Here is a 14,232-nt window from a genome sequence, read left to right as displayed (position 1 = left end):
AACACTAGTGTTTGTTAAACCAATTTTATTGTCCACTCTCCAGAGTACAGCAGAGCAGCAGATTTGCAGAACACAGTATTTTTCTGCTTTGCTGTCAAAGGGCACAGTCCCCTTAAGGGTAATTACACTGCTTTTCTTGCTAAAATTCCAACCGCTTAAAAACCCCCACATCAGTACTGTTGGTATCAATACTGAAATTTCATTATCATCATGCACATAGACATTGTGAACTGAAATAACCATGTTTCTCTGTTCAGAAATTATTCATTGGAGGCATCAGATCTTACAGCCATGCTCAACAAGCAATTTAAACAGCTAAAGGCCAGAAACATCATCCCAGAATGAACAAGAAAATGAGTCAAGGCAGCATTGTTTCTGTGCATCCTCCTTTACACCCCCCTGCTTATCTTTCAAGATTCAGTTAAATCAAAACGAGGCAACTGCAGCATTTTCTTCTCCAAATTGTCAGAATGTATTTAAAAGATTTCTGATAGTTCCAAAAATACCATCAAAAGGAAAGTGTGACTCATGATGCCTCGTTGAACTCTCTGCCTAAACTGGTTGGAGACTCACTTAAAGACTAAAAGGTGACAGGAAAAAGGCTGGCCTTGGTCTGGGTGTAAAGAAGAAACTAGAAATAATCGGGTTTTCTGTAAGGTGAAGGTGGGAGCAGCTGTACACCTCCCAGTAGTTACAAAAAACATTAGAAGTGACAAACGGAAAAAAAGCCAAAGAGCAACACAGACAAATCTGTCCAGCGTCTGTCATTGCTGGTGTTTCTATTTCTCTGGAGACTGAATGGAACAATACACACTTAGAATCAAAATTCTGTCTTCAGCAGATGTATCTGGTGGAATACGCTTAAATAAAACTTTAGTCTTACATCAATGCAAAATCAGCACCTGAATTTAGAAGTGTATTGATACTACTCTGGCTGTACGTGCACAATGCTTTGCAGACAAACCTGTGCTCCCTCTATGTTTAAATGATTGTACAGCACTGACTGCAATCTCAGAGAGCTGTGCCCAAGTTTATGCAATGTTGCTGAGAGCACAGTGCTGCCCAGCAGAGCTAAAGGGCTTTCGATTCAGAGGTGGTCCATGTCCAGCCAACTAGGTCATGTCCTGCTCTGCACAACCTGTTTGCCAAAGTCTGTGCTGGTTTACCATGCCCTGCAAAAGCAGATTATTAGTCCTTCATAGTCTTCACAATAGTCTAAAGAAATGGCTGTATCCTTGACAAATTTCAGAGAAAAATGTGTGTTCTTAACTGGGCAAATAAGAGATCTCTAAAAGGACTCTTTGGGATTAGTTCTTTATTGCCATCCTGAGTCAGGCCCATCCTCTTTGGTCAGAGCCATACTGAGAAGATGAAGGAGAAGGTCCAAAAGTAAGCGGTGCCTGGTGATGTGTCCCACCTTCAGGAGAAATGAGTTGCCAAGCAAGTGGACTGACGCAACAGTAAAGCAGCAGCTGAGAACCACTACTCCCAGGGAGGCCTGAATGCAGGAGTAACTTCTTTCTCCTGTTTTGCTTCAGGAGGCAAGCTATGCATCATTCAGGCATTGCTGCTGTCCATTGTATTGCACGGAAGGAGATTCTTCTTCTGCTGTAGAAATGTATATTAACTAGAAGCATGGGACTGGAGGTCTGAATATTCTAAGGCCTGTGTTGCCAGAAACTCTATCACTTCTGCAGCCTAAAGAAGTTTGCAGCACAGCTATCTTAGAAAGCCCACACTGAATTACAGACAGAGAAAGTAATGGCTCGAAGTGCTGAAGGACTGGTCTGGAACTCTGAACCCTCACGTTTAAGGCCCTACTCTGATACATGTTTCATCTGGAGCTGTCTTACTCTGCTCCTCATGCTGCATTAGTCAAGCTAGCGTGGTGATCTCCCCTCAGCTACAATCTGCCCTGCAGATTTGGGCTTAAAGGATTGCTGTCAGCTGCTTTCCACTTGCAGAATGAGTCAGAGAGATAGAAATAGAGAGAGAGAACACCCAGAAAATAAGTGACACAAGTCTCTGCAATCAGCGAAAGTCGTGGAAAGAAACTGTATGGTACTCCCCGCTTTTAATAGGGGTGAATAAATTCACAACCGCCTTTGTGCATGTTGTACATGAACCTCTACAAACTTACCTCCCTGAATTTTCCAAATAGTTAAATAGAGCAACTGTTTTGCACCCTGTCACTAGATTTTAGTGGTATTCCCTGCATGGCCAATACAGAAGGACAAAATCTTAGGAAAGTAATTCAGCTCACCCCAAAACCCTTGGAATCACTTTGCAGTAGCATGGGTCTTTCTCCTGTGTTTACTTAGAGGGTATACAACAATGAGGTTCTTAACTTGGGTCATTTGCTGAAATCTAGGTTCAGTGAATATCCCTTGCGTATGCAGCTCCTTCTGGAATGAGTCATAATTCCCAGGAAATACACACTGTACTAATCATTGCACATTTCTGCAGAGATTATTGTAAAAGCAGTCAAGATTAAGACAGCCAAACAACTCCAGATAAAAGTCTTACAAGCCTGACTGTCAGGTGTAGATGCGACAGTTCTGAAGGACATTTCAAAGACAGCTATTTCTGTTGCAAAGTAAAACTTTATAATGCAGTTCTTTTCCCCTCATTTGTCCTAGCAAGAAGGGGGTTTTTTTAGAACAGTTTGGGGGTATATGCTGCAGCACTCATTTCTAACAATTATTTTCATCGCTACTTAGAAATTCTAACAGCTATAATGTGATTTATAAGAATATAAGTATGTGATTGAAGGATTTGCTAAAAATGAGGGGAAACGTAAGCAGTGGCCAAAGGTGAATGGCTAGGCTCAAAGGAGGTTATTGTTTGTTCATTAGAGAATTAGTCTTATTTTTGTTAAAGATTGTGCAATAAATTCCATTATCATGCCTTCTGTGTCACTATCAACACAGAAAAGAATTGGAATATGGTATGTAAAGAGCTAGATGGTCCTGAGGATTGGAGTAACAGATATGAGATCATACTTCTAGGATGTAACAAAATGTTTTCTATTAATTGAAAGTTCATCAATTTGAAAAGACCGAGGGAAAAGAAGTATCAAGATTATTATGAGTCATGAACCCCTCTGAAAAGAGACAAATACCATATTATGAATTGCACGATAAAACAGGCTTTCCTTGCCATAGCCATGACAAAGTCAACTCTTGCAGAAGACCAAGGCCCTTATCCTGATTGTGGCTCTCCTCGCCAAGAATTCACAGTTCAGTGAGAACCCAAATGCTAAACAAACCCCCCCAGTTGCACTTAGGATGCAACTCTGCCTGCTTCACCTCCTCCCTAACATTAATTTGTCTCCTTTAGCTTACTTCATCATTCCAAACAGCAGATTTTAAAGATGTTTCAGTTAAGACGTTATCAGAAAATGTTAATATATCATGGGATATTTTCTCATGCTCTTTGCATTGTGATTTCAGCCTGAGATCTGAATTAGGAAAGGTTAAATTGCAAACAGATATTTTTAGCATGAAGAAGTGATGACTTCAGAGAAAAATGTATTGCATTTTCTCAAAGAAAAAAAACAGAATTTGTAATGAAGCTCATTGCTAGTATACATGCCTTTTTTGAGCCTCAAGTAGCACAAGATATGCTAGTGGTATAAGACTGTTCAGAGGCTACTGAACAAACCGGACAGTATTCCATCACCCACATTAAGTCTTTAGCAGTTCTATGGTGTACTGCCCTTGAAGTTGATGTTTCTGGTTACTCAGTAGTTGAGTGGGCTCTGTTCCTCTTGCTAGGTGTTTAGAAAGGATGCAGAACCTAAAAGCAAGTTCCTCTTCACTGGAATAACAACAATTGGAAGGTTCAGAGGGCCCAGTGTAATGTCCTGATGACTCAGTGAGTCATCAAGGGCAGAAAATACCTCAGGAACACTGGTGATAATGGAGTGATTGTAGGATTGCTCCTCTCTGTGCCTAGAGAACACACACCCTTCCTGAGCATACACAGTGCTCAAAGATTGGACCTGAAGATCTGGCCTTCTGCAAAAACTTCTGAGCATGTGACACAACCTAACTGGATCTCTTCTTTTTGAACTATATACACTGCACATTCAGCAAAAAACAAGATAAGGTCACAAGCGTATCAACAGACAACCACTGCTGAAGGCAGTCAGAATCAAATTATACCTCAGCATGCTGGGCAAAAAGGGTGATTTGATTCTGAATGCACACAGAAAGACCCAGTGTCTGGACCTCAGCTATTAACTTCCAGGCATTTTTCTTTTTTTCCTTTTGAAATACAAAACTTTTATTAGTAAAATTGAATTTGAAGAGGAGAGGAAACACATACTGAGAAAATAATTGAATTCCTTACTTTCAGCTTTAAGTGAACTTTACCAAATTTCTTGAGTTTATATACCACGCCCATTTATACAACATGACACAGGAGGATTTCTTCCCTCGGTGGAAGGAAGAGTTCTTTTATGGCTTAAACTACCTGCCTCCCAGTGCCAAAAAGCAGCAGAGCTTTGGATTATGGACTAGGAGTGTGAGTTGGAAATCCGGAGGAAGCTTTACAAGGAAAGTTGCCATCAACTGGTGAAACTTCAGGGATTCCACAAAAGGGCCCTATCATGCCAGTGTAAAACCAGTCCCAGAACAGTATAATTGAGAAAAAAAAAGCCAGGAGACTTTAAGATGAGCCTCTTCCAGGTGACTTGTCACTACACGGCCTGTATCATGACTCTCTATCAGATTTACATGCTACTTCTGTACACACACAGCTTTTGACACCATTTTCTCTGTGCAGATTGAAGGCCAGAAGATACATGTCATTAGTATTTAAAGACTTTAAAAAAAGTATGACCACTGAATTCAAAGATCTTTGTACAACCCTTTTATCATGCAAAAAGAATAAATGCCATTGTCCTTTACAGACCTGGAATTCTAATTCCTTCTGGACTGAAATAATGCACATACTTTACTAGTTTCAGCTACTCGAAAATAATGTCTGCTTTTCTTGCTTGTACAGAGATAGTAATAGATATTAAGATGGGTACTCTTAACTATTTCTAGGAGACAGCTAATCTTTTTCTGCATGCACTGCTATGAAAGACGATCTTCCAGTAAATGTAGAAAATTAATATGTTAAAGCTGAAGTGATTATAGCTACAGTGACTGTGACTGTGGTTTTTACTTCCAGTCTTTCATACTATATTCACTGAACTCATGTATGGAAAGATTTGGTTAAATCAGTGCAAATGAGATTTATATTAGTATCAGCCTACTTGTTAGTACTTTAAACTGCTATTAAGTATGGGCCAAGCTATTAGTTTAACCATGACATTTAAATTAGTTAAATAACTAGATCTTTTGCACAGTTTCAGATAATAAATCACAATTATATTCAGAGAGAAAATTCCATCTTCCTTTGGGAAAATTTATGTAGAAATTACACTTGATCAACTGTAGAAACACAGGCAACTTCATCACATAGTAATACATTCCTTTAAACTGGTTCATGTGAAGAGTGATTGGTTAATAAAACACAACCTAAACAGGATGGAAGAAGTTCCAATAGATCATCCTGTTCCTGTGCATTTGACTGCTCTAAACTCATGCAAATTGGGTCACTTTCCTTATGCTTGTATTGTATAGGAAAAGAAAGTTCATATAATTTGCTTTATGCAGCATTTATATTAAAAAAAAATGAAAGCATTTTGGAAAAAAGAATAGGACTACATAGAAAAAAATGTGTGAGTTCTACAGAATGGGTAAAAAGCTCATGATACTTAATTGACTTATAAGCCTGATTTTTAAAAATTATTTAGGGTTTGAAAGGACCAGTGTCACAAGTGTTATCAGGATTTCAATTCATATAACTTAGTGTATTGAACTAATTTTACCAACATATTGTTTCCCTATGTTTTATAAATTAATACTTTTAAAATTCTGGAGTATGTTGCTGTTTTAGTGCTCAGCACTGACATCTAATAAGCTTATTTCAATTCCAGAATCTTTCTGGATTAAGCAAATATCAAGTCTGCACATACAAATCTAGTCTGAAGCTTAAATTTAAGCCAACTGCATAGTTTTTCTCTGAAATGCCAGAAAAGATAAAGTATTACTCATCCCACATCCTGTTAAGGTCAAGGGAAACTTGAAAATGGTAAATTATTTAGAGATATATTTTTTATTATCTTTAAAGCATAGAATAAATAGAAAATTTTCCAGAGTTAAAACTTTAGACTGCTATATATATTGTTACTATAAGCATATCTGAAAGGATATGTGGCAGATTTTAGTAAGCTTTTTCCATACACATAATAATGCCAAAATGTCTTTTAAATTTTATGTTCCATTTAAAAGAAAAGAAAAACTGTCATGCTCTACCTTGAACCACAGGAGCAGTCACACCAGTACTACATCAATACTAATCTAGCTACATTTCACATCTGACACATTATTTCAGTATATTTTTAAATTGTAAAATTGAGCCAAGTCATTCTCAGTTGTTTTAAGTAAAAGCCATCAGGTGCTAAGTGATTTATTCAGAATTGATATTCCTAAATACCAGTGGAAGAAAGAAGGTATCTATACAATAAGACATAGGATTTGAATTTGCAATAAACTTCATCCAGTCAGTAGTATCCGATTGTTTCAGGAACCTGACTAGTTATTTTTAGCATACTTGCTTAAACTGAACATTAGTTGACCATGTAAATGTAAGAAAATGCCAAACACAACTTAACGTAACCTTAGCTTTCTGAATGCTAAGATCCTAATCTGCATCTTGAGTCAGAGGAGAAAGGAAAGGCACTTCTAAAGACTGTTTCATCCTGCATGTGAACTGTAATGCCCCTCTCTTTCTATTGGCTCTATAGGGGACCTGAAAGATTAAGCTGTCTATTATTTGGCCAGACAGTTATGAGAGGTGAATCTTTCCCTGAGTGCTACCCATTCTGAAACAGTGAAAGTATCAAAACTGTCCCAACAGGTCTACTTTTTAGCTACTTTTACCTTGCCTTTTCAGTGACTCCCATTTGTTGATGAACATCAATAAATTCCATGAGTTGTCTTTGTAGCACGTTTTCTTTTCCTTCAATTTGCTTAATAAAATCATGCTGCAAAAGACTAGATACTGTTGGGCGCTTCTCATAATCTTTAGTCAAGCACCTGTGCTGGCAGAAAAAACATACCATTGTTGAAGGATTGCTGTTCAGTTTTGAAATGCTTGTCTGCAGTTTATTCATGCCTCCATAATAAATGCATCCGTCTTAATCACAAAAGCTCTATACTGAAAATAGTTTTCACCAAATTGGTGAGTCCAAGATGTTAAACTACTGCATTTTAAAACTAAATATGCTTTAAATTAAGAAAACCAGAAACATCAAGTGTGTTAAAATGTCATTTCATGTGTTAAATCTGGAGCCTCACTTGGAAGCCAAACTGGATTTTCAAGAGTTTTTAAGGAAAAGTATTAGTAGCAACAGATTTCCATAGTGAATACAAAGATATTTTACACATGACGTTTACACATGTTCCATATTCAGCTACTGTGGTCTCAGTTGTTACTCACTTATTAATGAAGTCATTGAATTCAGGTGACCACAGTTCAGGCTGCTGTAGTGTTGGGGGAGGATTCCTGCAAAGGTCAATATGACGATAAGTTAATAAGCTGCTCACTTGACAAAAACAATGCGTGAAGGCAGGCTGAGTAATGAGTTTTAGAAGGCCACTGAAAAATGTATCGATTTTGACTGGTAAAAAGAGCATGGGTAGATGCCTCACTGGTTCTCCTACTTTACATAACTAACAAGGAGAAATAGCATAGAGATGATCTACCAAGCATAGCCAAGAATCACTATAATTTTTTCAATCGAATCAATGAATGGAAGTGAAACTAACAACCCATTAATCACTATCCACATGTAATGGCAAGTTTCTCTTTACAAACCTGAAACAATACACTTCCTTAACAGACTTTTTGAAAAGAAATTCTATTTTAGGTTTTCCCAGAAGGACTGAATTAATCAACTTGCTGAACAGTGTCAGAAGGAATTAGCTCTTTATTAACTATTTGTTATCCATCAGAAATTAATCAGAAGTAAGGCAAAGGACTAAATACTACTACTTTCTTTTTTGTTGTTAAAGCTGTTTATTTTAGGTGTTAACTTAGTACATATTGTTTTAACAGCCTTCCATTCAGACAGAGTTGCCATTTTCACCAAGTATAGTCATGAAGACAAAAGGGATACCTACAGACGAGGTGACTTTTGTCTATTTTCAATAAATCATCATAACTGCTTTTATTACTCTATCATCAATTTCAGGTTGTACTTAATGGAATGAAAGATTTTTGATCTTATATTTGCTTCTGGGCAGAAAGGTACCCAGTATTTTTAAGGGTATAAGCCAAATGGTTTTTGAAGGCCTAGCTGAATGACTGACCACAGCAGTTTGTAACTACTTTTCCCATAGGAAGTAAAGGTAAGAAGAGCATTCATCTTCTACTTTAGTGCCAAGTCAGCCAAGATTTCTTAAACCTGAAGAAAATTTATACTAATTTGTGTGACTTCACTGAAAAGGACTTGAAGCACTCATGCACTATGTGGTTTCAACTGTTGTGGTGCAATCCACAAACTGCTGTATGATCATCCCCTACAGACTTTGAGATAGATGTTTCCTGAAATGCTGTAAGTGGCACTTTGGGTGCTTTTATCTCTAGCTTCAAAGAAAACATGTAAGAAGTTGCTATTTGCACTGCCCAAGGACAGCAACATTGGAACTACTAGGAGCAGCACAAGCTAAAGAAAAGTGGCAGCCTAAATGTACGTGAGTGGTGGAACAATACTTCGCTTCAAAGGACATGAGATAACTCTTGAGGACAGGTATGGGACTTGCTCACCACAGTGGCATAGTGGCATACTCAGATTCTGTATTTCTATTATAAATCATTCTTTGTGACAGAATATACAGGATTCTGCTAAGTCCTGTGCTCATGTATTTTGTGTGGCAGTCCACATAGGAGAAGGTCTTATGACTTTTTCTCAAATGTAGTCACAGTCAGCTCTGAACTTCTCAATGTGTGCACATGGTTGAAGAAGAGCCTGCAGAAAATATAGCTGGACAAAGTATATTTCTAACCTCCCCCTAATATAAATAATACATAGAAACTCCACACACAGACTTACACAGTTAAAGTTTGAATAAGTAACAGTTAAAGTTCTGTCTAACCTGGCAGAAATAAGCACATCAGGATATTACCTTGGTATTTTGAAGAGTGCCCTCATAGGGTGCAAATCAGCAAGGGGTGGATCTCCATCTCCCAGCTCTATTGCAGTAATACCCAGTGACCATGCATCACATCTGGCATCATAGGAGCTATCTAGCTGCTGCTCACAGGCAATCACCTGTTGGAATAAAAGACTTGGATGGTCACTGTATGTGCAAACTTAAGAGTACACCCAGAGTCAGGCAAATCTCTTACAGGATGGAGATGCGCATGAAATAGAGACTTGCACACATTTAACAAGCTAAAGCAGCCTGCTGCTGAAAAAAAGCAATGCTTAAACTAGAGAAAGCAGATGTCCACGAACACTAGGTTCTCTGACCAAATGTTCCTGCGTCAGACAAGAGGGTGCAAATCCTTGGACATTTCAGCTGAAGGTGGTAAACTGCATCCCATGCTGAGGGAAGTAGAAGGGAACTCAGCAATGTTAAACTCATTTCTATGGATTATTTCTGCAAAATAACTAATGGAGATATACTGCTCTCTCTATGAAATGAAACAAGCAGGGAAGCAGGAGTTGAATTCATTGTCTCCTACTGGGTCCTTATTCAGCCAAATCAGCCAGTTTCAAGATGAAGCTAATTTCTCAGCAATGCATTTGCCACTGGTTTACAGCAAATGGATTTGATTTCATGTACATTTCAGCTCATCCATAATGCCAGATGAATCTAGAACTTTTCATGCCATTAGCTACAGGTGTAAACTAACATGTATGCCATTAGCTACATAGGTAGACCAATGTTTATGAACAGAGTATGTTTATAAAAATACATGTGTATAAACAGAGTAGTTTCATGTGCTATAAATAGTTGTATATGCATGTGTTGTGTGTGCACAAACAGTGTAAATACATAGGCTTATTTATAATAAAATATTTTTCTTGCCTTAGCTTAAAATGTATCTTTGTATGCTTCAATTTCAGGCTAGAAAAAACTCCAAAGATACATAGTATCTTATGAATATTTATATATTCATATATATTCATATAAATATATGTATATGATAGTGTATGTATAGTACAATATATGTATGGTACATCTTATTCATTCATAATAAACTCTTCCATTTCTTGCTGTCAGCTATGGATATATAGCATTAAAAACTTTCCAGGTGTAGAAATCAAAAGATAAAAGCTATAACGTATTAAAAAATTACCACCCTGGGCTCCTTCCATGCATGGGGATATGACATATCTATAGTTTCAGACTTCTTAGGATTTTAATAAACAATTCAACATCTTGCTCTTTGGCTTTAACCTTTTAATTTCAAAAATAAACTTCATTTTGACTTAAGCCTTGCAAACATGTAAGAAAAAAAAAGTTGAAAACACTTTTTTAAAGGACATTGATATTTCATTTGGGGAACAGACCAGTGATCAGGAAGAAAACAAAGAGCAGAAATGCAAGACTTAGAATACCACCGACAAAATGTTTTGAAACACGAATCTAACCTCTGGAGCCATCCAGAATGGGGTGCCCACGGAGGTGTTCCGACGGAGGCGAGTGCTCGTCAGCTGAGCAGACACACCTGGAAGAACGAAGGGAAGCCATTATCAGAGCAACTGCTATTTCCATCCAAGACAGCCCTTCTGAGCGTTGGCGTCCTCATCTTCATGCTACAACTTCTCCTACAGGCAAATCTCAAACACGTCTTTCTGGCCCAGTCCTCAAAGATACTCAGCACTTCACCTGAAGTTCTCCACATTCTTTGTTTCCAGTGACTTCAGCACTAGTCCCAAATTTAGTCCCAGATGAGCACTTCATTGGCAATCTGACTCATATATTTTGACTGGCTAATTACAGTTTTTCTATATCTTGTTTTAGGAGAGCAGTAGAGCACTTTAGGGAAAAGAAAAAAAAGAGTACTGTACCTTCCACATATTCTTTTTTAACTTTTAACGTTCAATACTGATACTAGACCTCTGTTTCATTATTAATATATTTCAGGTTGAACACTATAAAAGATACTTATCCTCATCTCTTAGCGGCTCTGCCATAAAAAAGAAACAACAAAACAGTGAAACCTGGAAGATTCTTACAAAACCAGAAGTCTCTCCATGTTCAAAGCACATTCTCAAAGCAACAACAAATGCCTGCAAATCAGCTTTGTAACATGAGCTGTAGTTTAAAGGAATTAACTGTTTCAGGCCAAAAGCTGAAATGTGACCTGTGAAGCCTGAAGATTCCTTACGGTTTTAAATTAAAAGACACTGAAATACTAGGAATTAGAGTGGGGTACAGTACAGTTCTGACCAGCCTGCCACCAATATCCTTCCTTACAAAACAAGTTTGTATTGGTTGGAAATATCTCGAGTGTGTGCAAAAGAAAGGGCACAACACATGGAGAAAAACAACCGCTCAGCTAGGATATCCTGGACTATTCCAGTTTTATGAATCAACGTAAACTTTGAGGTCCACGCATTGAGAAAAACACCCCCTTCACTAGCAAGTCCTAAACTGCTATGGACTTGAGTAACAGCCAGCTGCGAGGTCCATCAAAGACATAGTCTGAAGTGCCGATATGGATGTCAAGAAAGGTGCTAAGTTCTACACTTCTTCCAACCTCACTCTCACTGACACTGAAGGTCACTTAATTTGCCTTCATACACCTATCTGCTTTCTCTTCAAGAAAGTAAAAAGACTGAGATTAACTCTGTGAGTGCCATTTCAATTTTCTGAAGTATATGACGCTTCAGGGAGCACCACTGGCCAGTTTCAACTTGTATTGTCTGGTTCGAACACAGGTGAGCATACCTTCCTGAAAATCCTGCTGATGTTTCATAACAGGAACAATTCACAGTAACTGCCTGGTGTAAATACTAACTAAATCTCTGTCTAGGGAGAATTTGTTTGGTATGGGATTTTTATTTCTTTTTTTTCCAGTAGTGGTCAAGAAACCATAGAGGGCTTGACCTGTTTTTCACTCTAAAGCTATGTCTTCAGCTCTGATTGACAAAATATCTGCATTTGCCTGTCACAGAAATGTATATAACTGCTGAAAATAAGGCAGCAAGAAAGATCCTGCCTGTTCCTTTGAGACAAACACAACCATTGCTTTTATGGCTGCTTCCCTCTAGTCTACTCCAGGCTTGAGACAGTAAAATCTCTTTATCTCTCTGTGCCTGCAGAAAGTCCGATAGACAGTGTTTGCACCATGGAAAGCAGGCCAGTCTTAGCACAAAGTCCATCAGTCCTACTTCAGCTCAGCTAAGCAGGGCTTTGTTTTTGGCACCTCAAGGAGTTGTACGAGGTCCAGTTTCCGGCTCACAGAGTCTGTGGCTGTTTTGAGCCCTCAGCAAAACACGTCATTCAGAAAGCAAGGAGTAAGCACACATCACCACAAATCCGTCACCACTGCATAGATGCCAACAGACATCATTACATGATCCTCGTTTGTGAAGGGAGAGGAAGCTACTCTTCCCTCTCTCTTTCTACGTGTTGTGGGAGTCCCCTGTGCTCAGGCCTTTTTTGTAGTCTTGGATGAGGAAATGGGGTTCAGATCTGCAGGCAAAGAAATTTTTGTGGTTCCAGTGTTAGAAATTATAAATAATCGTGACTTTCTTAGAGATAAGGAACAAAATATAAAAGGAACATTAATATGCACAATCTTTTCTATGTATGCACTGTTGCTTTTTTTCTCTTTGAACTGTAATTATTAAATAAACTGAAGGATTTTTTTTTTTCTCCTCCCTCCTTTTTTACTTCAGTAAAAAGCTGATTTAATTTAAATTGTTCACCATTACTTTCTCTAGGCTCTTGGGGTTTTTTGTGTGCTTTTTGTTTGTTTTGGTTTTTTATCATTTTGCCCCTAGCAGTAAAGTGGCATTTCAGATTATGGAGCCTAGGTCTTATGACAAATGATATTTCCTCAGGCTTTTACTGTGTATAGAGGAAATATGATGTAATTCCACACTTAGTAACATTTCTTCCAGCATTTCAGTAACCAGTCAAGCATGTAGATGGCCAGCTTTTTTTAACTTGTGTATTTTCTAAACAACCCCATCTTGCTCCTCCCCCTTCCCCTTCACTATTGCTTTGCTGCAAAATGAGTCAAATATTCTCCTAAGAAAATCTAAAAATATGTTATAAAAGAGTGTCTTATCACACACAAATGGTAAATCTTATGAAAGTGAAGAGCTTAACAAATAAGTGCATTAACAGTACCAATGCAGACCATGCCCAAAAGAAAATACTGTGCATATAGTTGGAAAAAGATTTTTCTTATTCCCCCCTCCTTTTTTTCTAGGCATTACTTTACTAATAATAATGGAAATTAGCAGACTTACACCATGAGTATTATTCAAGCTTTTCATTGCAAAAACTGGCGTATTAGAAAACATTGAAAGCAAAGCCACCTACTTCTGACCTTAGTACTCAATAAAAGCAAAACAGTGCAGAAATGAGATCCCTATTATTAGGAAAGATTTGTTTCATAGTAGCACCCAATCTGAGCAGACACTGTTCTGATCTAAACTGGGAGGCTGTATAACATCATTTTATGGTTATGTCCTGTGACAGAAGTATGCACATTTTACTGGTTGATGCTAATGGGGGAATGGTGAGCCCTAGCAAATTGTACTAAATTCACATTCAGCACACAGCAGGGAGTCTGCATTCCAACACGCTAGCCACTGTCTTCATACATAAAAACACAGACCCTACTCAAAAAGGCTTACATTTTAGCTATCACATTGCCTCTGGCTACCTCTTCCATAACCTTTCTTCATTTTTGCATTCAGTGTCCACTTCCCTACCAAAGTATCCTATTTGTGACCTTCCTTGGAACCTGCAACTCAATTATTTCTCAAGCTAGTCTCTAGACTAAAAACTGCTCCCACTGTTAACCCCGCAGATCTGAACAGGCTGAAATGCTTTGAATTATTTCCCAATATTTTTTTCATCTCCTAGAAAAACAGATGTAAAGCAGCATCAGCATCTTACACTGCATTCCCCTTAAGCCTGC

General features: G+C 38.0%; 1 protein-coding gene across 1 annotated transcript in view; it reads right to left on the bottom strand.

Moving 5' to 3' along the window:
- The window catches only part of MYO3A (myosin IIIA), a gene marked incomplete at its 5' end in the record, with an annotated part of 83,145 nt that overhangs the window by 56,275 nt on the left and 12,638 nt on the right, over positions 1-14,232 (bottom strand). The window contains 4 exon segments of the mRNA XM_010017732.1: positions 6,999-7,154; positions 7,558-7,623; positions 9,246-9,391; positions 10,721-10,797. Coding sequence (XP_010016034.1) covers positions 6,999-7,154; positions 7,558-7,623; positions 9,246-9,391; positions 10,721-10,797 — 445 coding nt within the window.

The sequence above is a fragment of the Nestor notabilis genome, unplaced genomic scaffold (assembly GCF_000696875.1).
Source record: "Nestor notabilis isolate BGI_N333 unplaced genomic scaffold, ASM69687v1 scaffold11767, whole genome shotgun sequence".
NCBI lineage: Eukaryota > Metazoa > Chordata > Aves > Psittaciformes > Psittacidae > Nestor > Nestor notabilis.
The sequence above is the reverse complement of the archived record's forward strand: the minus strand, read 5'-3'. Positions and strand labels throughout refer to the sequence as shown.